Source organism: Fukomys damarensis, unplaced genomic scaffold (assembly GCF_012274545.1).
Source record: "Fukomys damarensis isolate Sample0158 unplaced genomic scaffold, DMR_v1.0_HiC HiC_scaffold_8, whole genome shotgun sequence".
Classification (NCBI taxonomy): domain Eukaryota; kingdom Metazoa; phylum Chordata; class Mammalia; order Rodentia; family Bathyergidae; genus Fukomys; species Fukomys damarensis.
Genome location: NW_022900920.1, coordinates 10,722,745 through 10,734,427, shown reverse-complemented (window position 1 = coordinate 10,734,427; position 11,683 = coordinate 10,722,745). Strand labels below are relative to the sequence as shown.

The 11,683-nt window shown below is 37.3% G+C and overlaps 1 protein-coding gene across 2 annotated transcripts in view; it reads right to left on the bottom strand.

The window, feature by feature from the left end:
* Mki67 (marker of proliferation Ki-67) overlaps nucleotides 1–11,683 on the bottom strand; it is a 33,898-nt gene that overhangs the window by 13,930 nt on the left and 8,285 nt on the right. The window contains exons 5-10 of one of the 2 annotated variants that reach the window (XM_010620743.2): nucleotides 11,444–11,489; nucleotides 10,285–11,016; nucleotides 2,571–2,746; nucleotides 1,229–1,538; nucleotides 1,021–1,139; nucleotides 741–912 (exon numbers count right to left, since the gene is read on the bottom strand). In XM_010620743.2, coding sequence (XP_010619045.1) covers nucleotides 741–912; nucleotides 1,021–1,139; nucleotides 1,229–1,538; nucleotides 2,571–2,746; nucleotides 10,285–11,016; nucleotides 11,444–11,489 — 1,555 coding nt within the window. The remainder of the gene's footprint in view (nucleotides 1–740; nucleotides 913–1,020; nucleotides 1,140–1,228; nucleotides 1,539–2,570; nucleotides 2,747–10,284; nucleotides 11,017–11,443; nucleotides 11,490–11,683) is intronic. The other variant, XM_010620753.2, reaches the window with a different exon arrangement.

Below are 11,683 nucleotides of genomic sequence, written 5' to 3'. Positions count from 1 at the left end.
ATATATATATGAAATACATTCATCTACTTTATCTTTTTCATTTGTTTTACTTTTAAGATAAATAAAGCAATCCAAATAAGACTCTTATCAGAAGGTATTTTGCATATCATTATACTAAAGACTCTAATAATGCTTCCAATTACTACTCTGCCCGGAAATAAGATTCTACCTACACAGTTCAAATTTTACCTCCTCCCCAATTGAACAGATTACGTAACATGAAACTTAAATTGTGCTTGTCATGGTTGTAATTTCTAAGAGGTCACATTTTTAGAGAGTGGGAATCAGCTAGAAACATTTGCTCATTTACTTATGGTTTAAAAGTACCTTCATCTCATAGTGCTTTCTTTCAAGAAAGTTAAGTCAACTAGAAAGTAAATATTGTGATATTGCTCTAAAAGCAGCTGATCCACCTCTAGAACAAATCACTAGTTCAAAGAAAGCAATTATAAAAAACAGATGGCACTCTGTACACTAAAACACTTTCTAGTTTTCTGTGTCTATACTGTTCTCCAGAAAGGCATATATTTGACATTTTCATACCTACTTCTCATAGGATGTGATCCGCAGAGACCTGTGCTTATATTTTCAACTAGCTTTATCTTCCTTGAATACTATGAGTCCAGATGGCTGCCTCCATCATTTACTATATAATTGCACTCACAAAATATAGACAAAGGTAAACAAACATCAAGGTCACAAATAGGATTATGATTTACAGATGTTCAGGCTGTTTTTACCTGAGAGATCTTCATTATAGTCCATTTTTTGGTTGAAAACAAAGCTGTTCAGCATTCTGTAGGGCCGAGCAGGCAAATTTACTTTTTCAATCTGAGCTTTCCCTATTACTATGGTACAAGGTGAGTTTGCATGACCTGTGCTAAACTGATTATTAACATTGATGGAAGGCTTCTGTAGGAAAAAAGATAAGATAGATAAAACATCAAAGCATAAATATGCATTTAAAGCAATCTTAATATAAATGTGTATAAACAAGCAATTTTTATTATAACCTCATACCTTTAGAGTATTAGATCTTCTTTGTCTTTTGTTCATCTGCCTTTGAGGGCCAGGTTTCACAGCTTTCATTTGTGTTTGTTTTGCACCAAGTTTTACCACATCTGCCCATGATTTTGCAACTATCAAAGAGAAAAGACAGTGAAACTTTTCAAAAATAGTGTCAATGAGGAAACTAAACTTAAAATATACTTACCAATACAATACTCACCAATTAGATTTGCTTCAGAAGCACCACTTCTTCTTTTGGAAGAAATCATCTGTAAAATGTCATGCTGACTTCGACTGATGGATGCTCTCTTTGAAGACAAGTGGCCACTCTTCCTCCCTGCTTTCTTAGGCATGTCTGTCTCATGTGGGGATTTCCCATCACTAGAGGCAGCGGAGGCCTTCATTGACCTTCCCTTTTGATCATCTGTCCTTATGGAAGTTATTCTAGGACTAGGCACTAGAGCATCTATGCACGCATTCTGTGCTTTCACTTCTGAAGATTCTTCTTTTCCTGATGATTGAGGCTGCTCCTGACAAGACAGAAATGCTAATGAGAAATCTTGTCAAGAATACATAACATGTCTTATGCCTGTTAAAAATCTATTCAAAGAATTTCATCTGTTTAAATCTTGAAGCACTGAATATTCAATCTACTTTCAAAGTGAAGGTAGAGGTTAAATTTGTCCCACTCACTGAAGAAAAAAGAAAGTAAAAGCAGTCATCAAGCCTGAATTGAAGTATCTGAGGTGGGAAGATGCAGAGAATATCCTGCTCAGTGAGACAAGAGAGCTCTGACCAACACTATTGTCATTCAGTCGTGGGTCTACATGGAAAGAAAACTGCTCACTTTCCCTAGACAGGGTAAAGCAGGAGCTAGGTGTGGCTTTCCATCCCTTTTGGTACTAACAGAAAAAGCCTGCAAAATCCTTGTTATGAAGGTGAGCTATGTGGCCATACCTTTCCAGGGATTTAAAAAACAAGGGAGCACAACAACATGCAGCAATAAATGACTAGAAGATTTAAAAAGCTGATTGTGTGAAAAAAGATATTTTACCATCAAAGATCTTTCTTCTCACCAGTTAAATGCCTTCTTATACCCTTGTAATCTTAAAAAATAAAGTGACTCTGTAGTTATATGTGGCAGTGTAACCAGACATGTGATCATTTCTAGTATTACCCAGTGATTCTGTGGCACTATAGCTGTGCATGTCAGGGTATCCTTCACTGATGGGAAAAATGCTGAACACTCTACCTACACCCTGCTTAGCCACCTTAGAGCCACATTTGGGAGCTCAAATGTTCCTCTCCAGCACCCATATAAATGAGCTATTATTTTAGTTTTAAAAACTTATTAGAAAAATAAAGATCTTAATTCTACTATTTCAGAAGTTAGGAAGGAGCCACGGTGTGAGCCATTAGGTATGAAGACAATACTATTCTCAAGCTTGCCTTGATGATTTTCTTTTGTTTTTTGTTTTGTTTTGGTACCAGGGATCAAACTTGGGTCCTTGCACTTGTGAGGCAGGCAACAGAACCAATGAGCTAAATCCCCAGCCCATTACCTTGATGATTTTCTTTAGGACAGCTGGAGTATGAGTTCCAAGAGACCTCCTCTTGGCTGGTGTTTCTCCTCTTTTGAGTGGTGTATTAGGAGGCAAGTTTTCATCAAATAATTCAGGTCTTAGATGACCACCAAAGGACACACGCCTTCTCTTCAAAGACACATCCTCATTCTTATCTAAAGGAATACAAATGATGTGAAATGAACAATGAAAAAAAAAAAAAACCAAGACCTGATTTGTCAAATTAGTATTAAAAACTTATCAATCAAAAACTTATTGAAACCTGACACCTTCATTCTCTTGTAATATTGATAAATGCCAAATCCACCTCAGGACTTGAAATCTCACAGAAACCACTAAGACATCGAGTTCTACCTGGATAGGAGAGAGATTGCCTTTAAAAAATAAATTAAAAAAAAAATACACCTGGATGTAATGAAAGCAAAGGATCAGGCTGTAGCAGCAGTAGGCAATCTGGAGCAATGTGATACAATGGAGATAGGTTCGTAACAGTGGCATGAAAAAACTTTCTAAAACACATACTTGGGCTCAGAGCAGACCTGGCTAGCAAATATAAAGCATGACCTGTGAAAATTTCTCTAGGCAATGCTGACGATCATTTTGTGACCTAGCCTCCACCATACCACTTTCTGAACAACCAATCAATATAAACTGTTTGGCCAAGTGAGACTTCCTGAATATGAAGCTCAATGGAACACTCTGATCACAGGTACAAGTCACATTTTATAGGTATTTACACTTCCTCCACAAAAACAGTTAACAGGCAATCTGCAGAAACAGGGCCCTGATATAAGGATGGCTGTAGCCAAATGCCTGGCAACCCTTCCTTTCTATCCAGCCCTTCCTGAAGAATACAGGAAGATGGACAGAGCTCCAATGCTCACTGTAATAGCCATATCTCTGCTGCTTACTGTATGGGACTGTCAGTTTTCCTTTTGCAACAGGAACACAAAAAGAAAATTTCTTTTGGACATTCCTACTACAATAGTTATTCACCACTAATGTCTATGAAGCTTGTAGAACTTAAGCTGTCACAGAACCTCTGGGACTTGTCCAGTGACAATAAAAAAGTTCTGGCTGGAGGCTCTAAGAACAGACTGGGGCAGTTCCCAGAGCTGATCATTCATAGGCAGAAGTTTCAGCTGTCAGGAGAGTTTGCAGTCCCCTAAGAAGGAGTCGCCAGCAGATCTCCCTCTGCAGGTTGGGGCCCGATTTACAGTCCGCTTAGCTGTGCCTTTTCCTGAGGGTGCCATTGCTCCTGACCCAGCGCCAGGAGGGTAGCACCCCGTGCTGAGCGGTACCCCCCCACCCCCCACTTTCAGATCCCCTGATTGTGCCAGTCCTTTCACGCACTCCACAGAGGCATGGCTGGCTATAAAGGGTGGTGATTGATCCTATTGTGTTCCTGACTCTATCGATTGGGAAAAACAATAGGGATTGATTTGACAAGTTGTTTCCTCTATTACAAAAATGAGAATGTCTATGAGTCATTACAGAATCAACGGCTGGGACACAACGATATCAGGAAGATTTAATGACCCAGAGATTGAATCAAGGACATCCCAAGAGCAAAAATAAAGATGAGAAAACACTTAAAAAAGCAACAAAGACAGACTTCAAGTTCACCAATGGCAAACCGTAGGGCAAAGGAGGATGAAAAGTCTGATAGTGAAGCACCAGGACACTCAGAACTCACAACACAGGAAGTAACAAAACACATCAATCAAGCTCTAGAAAAATTCAAAACAGAAATAACTTCCCAGATAACCATAGAGATGGTGAGCAAAAGGAAAGTCATGATTCATGACTCTAGAACAGAAACTGGCAAAAAAATAGATGAGCTCAGGAACATAATAGAAACCATGAAGGCCCAGCATAAGAAACAAATGGAAACAATGACCACCCAACATAGGAAAGAAATGGAATCCATTAAACAGATTCAAACAGATATCCAGGAGGTTAAAAGTGCTATTGTGAAAGTGTACACAACAGAATAAAAGATTGCGAAGATAGAATCTCAGATATAGAAGACAGGATCACAGACAGTGACCATGAAAAGAGAGTTCTCTTAAAAACAGTAAGGGATCATGAAAAATGGATCCAAAACTCCTAGATAATGCAAAGAAGAATAACATAAGACTCAAAGAATCCATGAAGTAGCAGGAGAAAATGCAAATGACTTAAAAAAACTGTTCACAGAATTAATGACAGAAAACTTCCCAAACAGAGGGTAAGAATTTGACATGCAGATAAGTGAGGCATATAGGACTCCAACTAGCCACGATCAAAAAAAAAAATCTACACCTAGACATAATAATCAAGATCCCAGAAACCCAACAGAAGAACAAAATACTACAAGCAGTAAGAGAAAAGAAACAAATCACATGCAAAGGAAAGCCCATCAGAATCACAGCAGACTTTTCAACACAAACCCTCAGGTCAAGGAGAGCTGGGAGTGAGGTATTTCAAGTCCTAAAACAACCTCCAACCAAGACTGATGTACCCAGCAAAACTTGCTTTCAGAATGGATGCAGAAGATACTTCCATGACAAAGAACACTTAGAAACTTCATGAATACTAAACCAGCACTACAAGGAATTTTAAACAATATCCTAGAAAAAGAAAATGAAGATCACAACACCATGAGGCCCAACAGATCAAATCAAATAGCCAAGGCAAGAAACTAAAAGGAGAGGGCAAAAAATTAAAAAGAGTCAACAAAAGGACAATAACATGACAATAAGTCAATACATATCAGTTATAACCATCAATGTCAATGGCCTCAATTCACCAATCAAGAGAAATAGATTGGCAGAATGAGTTAAGAAGCAAAATCCAACAATATGTTGTATATAAGAAAAACACGTAATGCATAAAGAAGCCCATAGACTGAAAGTGACAGGGTGGAAAAAATTTTTCCACGTGACAGGAACTGAGAAAAAAGCAGACAACGTAAATTTCACACCAGAACTGATTAAGAGAGACAAAGAAGGTCACTACCATACTTGTAAAGGGAAGAATTCAAGAGGAAGAACTGACAACCATAAATCTATACGCACCAAATATAAATGCCCCCAAATATATAAAACAAATATTAAATAACATGAAAAAACAAATAAGCACTAATACAATTGTAGTGGGGGATCTAAATACCCCACTATCACAAATAGACAGATAGTCTAGGCAAAAAATAAACAATGAAATACCAGAACTAAACCAAGCTTTTGAATGCATGGACTTTTTAGACGTCTATAGTGTTCCACACCACAAAATCAGAATATACATTCTTTTCATCTGCACTTGGGTCATTCTCCAACATAGATCACATACTAGCTCACAGAACAGGTTTGAATAAATGCAAAAGAACTGAAGTTATTCCCTGGAGATTATCAGATCACAGTGCAATAAAGCTGGAGTTCAATAGCATAAGAAACCATAGGAACTTCACAAACACATGGAAATTGAACAACACTCTACTGAACAATCAATGGATCACAGAGGAAATTAAAGAAGAAATCAGACAGTTTTTATAAATAAACAAAAATGCCAATACAACATACAGGAATCTATGGGACACAATGAAAGCAGTTCTACGGGGAAAATTCGTAGCATTGAAAGCCCACATTAGGAAAACAGAGCAAGCTCAAATAAACAACCTAATGATGAATCCCAGACTCCTAGAAAAACAAGAGCAAGAAAAACCCAAAGCTTGAACAAAAGAGGAAATTATAAAGATTAGAGCAGAAATCAATGCAATGGAAACTAAGAAATTGATACAAAAAATAAATGAATCAAAGAGTTGGTTTTTTGAAAGAACAAATAAAATTGATAAACCCTTAGCAAACCTTATCAAAAAAAGGAAAGAAAAGGCTCAGATCCATGCAATCAGGAATGAAAAAGGAGAAGTCAAAACAGATCCCACAGAAATTCAGAGGATCATTAATACCTACTTTGAGAACCTGTACTCTAATAAAATGGAAAACACAGAAATGGACAGATTCTAGATACTTATGAATTACCAAAGTTGAATGAAGAAAATAAAACAAATTTTAAACACCCCAATAACAATCAGTGAAATTGAAAATGTAATTAAAAACTTACCAACAAAGAAAAGCCCAGGTCCTGATGGATTCACTGCTGAATTTTACAAGGCATTTAGAGAAGAACTACTGCTATTACTCTTCAGACTTTTCAATGAAATTGAAAGAGAAGCAATACTTTAAAATTCATTCCTGGAAGCAAGTATCACTTTGATTCCCAAACCAGGGAAAAATGTAACTAAAAAAGAGAACTACAGGCCAATCTCCTTAATGAATATAGATGGAAAAATCCTTAATAAGATAATAGCAAAGAGAATACAGAGGATTTTCAAGAAAAATCATACATCCTGATCAAGTCAGATTTATTTCAGGGATGCAAGGATGGTTCAACATACATAAATCAATAAATGCAATACACTATATTAACAAAGTGAAGAACAAAAACATGACCCTCTCAGCAGATGCAGAAAAGCATTTGACAAAATTCAACACCCATTTATGGTAAAAACCCTGCAAAATATTGGAATAGATGGTGTATATCTCAACTTAATAAAGGCTATCTATGAAAAACCAATAGCCAATATCATATTAAATGACCAAAAACTGAAAACTTTCACGTTAAAATCAGGAACAAGACAAGGATGCCCACTATCACCACTCCTCTTCGATATGGTTCTGGAAACATTAGCCAGAGCAATTAGACAAGAGAAAGAAATTAAGGCAATAAAGATAGGAAAGGAAGAAGTTAAACTGTCATTATTTGCTGATGATATGATACTCTACATTGAAGATCCAAAAAACTCCACCAAAAGACTTCTTGACTTAAATGACACTTTCAGCAGAGTAGCAGGATACAAGGTGAACACCCAAAAATCAATAGCCTTCTTGTACACAACAGACTCACTGAGAAAGAAATTAGGGAAACAATTCCTTTCACAATAGCACCCAAAAAAGTGAAGTATCTGGGAATCAATCTAACAAAAGAAGCAAAAGACCTCTACACTGAAAACTACAGCATTCTGAAAAAAGAGATCACAGAGGATATAAGAAAATGCAAAGATATCCCCTGTTCCTGGGTAGGAAGAATCATCATAGTGAAAATGGCCATACTACCAAAACTGCTCTACAGATTCAATGCAATGCCAATTGAAATACCAACACTATACTTCACAGAACTAGAAAGTAGAATCCAAAAATTCATTTGGATCCATAAGAGACCTAGAAAAGCAAAAGCCATCCTAGGCAACAGACACATGGCAGCGGGTATACCAATTCCCAATCTGAAATGATGATCCAAAGCCACTGTGATAAAAACAGCACGGAACTGGCAAAGAAATAGACCTGAGGATCAGTGGAACAGATTGGAAGACACAAAAACAACTCCAGATGTATTCAGCTACCTCATCTTTGACAAAAGAGCTGACCATCCCCACTGGAAGTAAGATACCCTCTTTAATAAATGGTGTTGGAAAAACGAACTCAACCTGCCAAAGATTAAAATTAGACCCTTATCTTTCACCATGCACTAAATTAAAATCTAAATGGATTAAAGATCTACATTTTAAAACAGAAACACTAAACTTGCTGGAAGATAAGTTAGGCAGAACTCTTGAAGACATTGGCATAGGAAAAGATTTTATGAAAAAATCCTCAGTAGTGTGGGAACTAACAGAATCAACAACTGGGATCTCATCTTATTAAAAAGCTTCTGTGCTGCAAAAGAAACCATCAACAGAACTAAGAGACAACCTACAATGTAGGAAAAATTTTTTACCAGCTGCTCCTCAGAGGACTATTATCTAGAATATTTAAAGAACTCAAAGGGCCGGAAATTTAGCTCAGTGGTTCGGTGGTCTGCCTTGCAAGCACAAGGACCAGAGTTCAATCCTGGTACCAAACAAACAAACAAACAAAAACTCAAAACAATTGGCCCCCCAAATATAAAGACCCAATTCAAAAATGGGCATCTGAAATGAACAGACATTTCTCAAAGAAGTAAAAGCAGCAAATAAATATATGAAAAAATGTTCCACATCACTGGTCATTCAAGAGATGCAGATGAAAACAACACTGATATTCCACCTCACCTCACAAAGAATGGCTGCTATTAAGAAATCACACAATAACAAATGTTGGCGGGGTTGTGGGGAGAAAGGAACCCTTCTCCATTGTTGGTGGGAGTGCAGACTGGTGCAACCACTATGGAAATCAATATGGAAATACCTCAAAGAGCTGGGACTAGAGGTTTCATTTGACCCAGCCATCCCTCTGCTGGGTATCTTTCCAAAAGAATTAAAAGAATCATACCCCAGTGATATATGTGCACCAATGTTTATAGCGGCACATTTTGTAGTAGCTAAAACTTGGAAACAGCCCGTTTGCCCATCTGTTGGAAACTGGATAAAGATGTAGTTTTTCTATAAAATGGAATACTACTCAGCAAGAATGATAAATTAGAGTCATTCGTAGGAAAATGGATACATATTGAGGATATACTCCTAAGTGAAATAAATGTCACACATGTATAAACAATACCCAATAGTTTCTCTGGTGTGAAAAACTATAATAGTACAGAAGATCCTAATGATATAATTGACCATGTGAAATAGGAAGAAAGGGCTAAAGGTGAAGGAAAAGTGGGAAGAGTAGGGCAAAGGGAACAAAGGAAAAGAAAAAATTATGAGAAAATGAAAAAATGGGAAATAAAGTGTTTGTAAATGCGGAGGGGAGGAGGGGGGGAAGGGAGGGTAAGGACAAGGGGGAAAAAATGAGAACCAAGACCTGTTTTATGTGAAGGTACAGGATCCCAGTAATGAATGTAACTGTACTGTATACCTAGATTGTACCAATAAACTTAAGAAAAAAGAAAAAAGAACAGACTGGAGACTGTAAATATGTGATGGATAGCACTAAAGTTCAATGATCCCCAAGAAATTTCCAATGATTTATTCTAAACAACCAAACTATTATATGATAGTGGCTCAGAACTGAACCACAAATAAAAAGTAATGATTATTTTTCTTCCTATTTTGTGATAAAAGGAAAGGTGAATCAAATGTTTTGGGGCAGCCCCCTATACCATGCTTATCTAAGGACCTGTGCCTTAGATACCTATTTGCACCTTGCTATAATTTTCTAGGTCTTTAGCACTCATCTCTCAGCTGAAACATGAAAATGACCCTTATTATATCCTAAATGCTTAGCAGATTCCTTACCACTAAGCTCACCATTGACTGAATAAAGGTCTCTTATCTACACATAGAGTATGTGTTAATCTTTTAGGGGAAAAGATTTGTATATTTAAACAAACTTACTAATGGAATCATCAAAGTTGTTGATATCAACTCAACTAAAACCAAATAACCCAGAGTAAATCTGCCCAGGTGTAATGCCCAATTTCTTAGGCTTGTCAGGGGAATCCTTTTGAAACTTCCTTTCAACTTGAGCAAGGTACTGAGTTAAAGGAGGCTGATTTTGAATTTCTCTATGCAACACTTTCACATTTGTAGGATTACTCCTCCTCTTTTTAGGAGAGAGTTTCCCTGGTTTATTGTCAGGGTCAGCAGCATCCTGAACTTTAGTTGGTGTTTGATTTCTAGTCAAAAGCTTCCTAGGAGTAATTGTTTCAGCTGCTTTGTTGTCTTCACTCTTACCAAGATTCATCGATTCTTCTCTGTCAGTGACATGCAGGTCTTCACTCTTACGTTTCCGTGATGATCTTTGTTGTGGTGAATGCTGCACAGGGGTCTTTCCGGTCTCCTCATAGAGAGAAATACCCGAACTTACAGATTCTTGAGAAGTCTGAATAGGCTCTGCATCATTTTGGCTTTCCTCAGCCTGGCTCATTTCTGGTGCAGGTGAAGAAGCACCATTAATGTGGGAGATTCTATTGGACTTTGGTCTTGATTTACATGACATCAATATCTGAGTCTCTTTCTGTGTACAATTAGCACTGCCCTTTTCTTTTGTGTAAGCAGTTGGTGATCCTGATTTTCTACGATACTGCACAACATTTTGTCTTTGTGATTTTACATCACAAAGCTCTTCCTTTATTGACTGATAGAGCTTCTTAAAGGGAGATTCATTTTTCTTGCTATTGTCAAGAAACTGTGTAGTAGAAAAACCATTCAGTTCTCCATAGCAGCCCACTACAGTTACCCTAGACTTTTCCTTAAGATCCCCAGTGGTGGGATCTCTTGCATTCCTGCTACTATGTCTTGAATTTTCTGAAGAAGGAGCCTTAAGTGGTTCCTGGGCAACACTGTCCTTTGAGCCATCAGAAGTAAGACTGTCCCGTTTGAGTTGCTTGACATGTACTCGAGATCTTCCTGAAGCACTTCCTTCAGTGATATTTGAGTGGGCCTTGAAATTTTGATCTTTCCCATCTGGGCAACAAATCATGAAATAAGAAACAGAAGGTTCAACATTTTCTCAGTGATTAACATTTATGGAATTCAGTATTTAATTGTTTCAAATAATGCGTAAAATTTGTAAGTCTTATAATAGTATTTCAACCTAAATAAATAATCTAATAACTAATCATGAGAATGTATGCTATCAAAACTACTTGGAATTAAATTTAGAATTGAAAAGGCAATTTATGTACACTTAGACTCTCCCTTTAACAAAGTACCCCATTAATCACTAGGGGAAGAAACTCAGCTATCTGCCTGTGTTTGACACATTAAATGCCAATGTCTTTTGGGTTCTGGGAGGAGGTATTTCACACTTGTGCCCCCTTTGTCCCTCCCTTGCCACTGTGACAGTGATCTGGTTCCGAGGATCCCAGAACAGAACCCAATCAGTACGAACCAAGGTCAGCAGAGAAGCTTGCTCTTGAGGAACGCCTTGTAGATTTCTGTGAATTGGGAAAAGATGAACAGCAATTTAAGGGCCTTCTTAAATGCTGGTGATCTTAACATGAAAATATTTTTTTCTTATTAATTATTTTCTTTGCCAAATGGCTCCTATGTGACTTTTAGAAATTTTGAGAACTGGGCCCAAGTTATTTGGGAGTTAATGGTCATGACAAAAGCACATTTTAGCTGACTT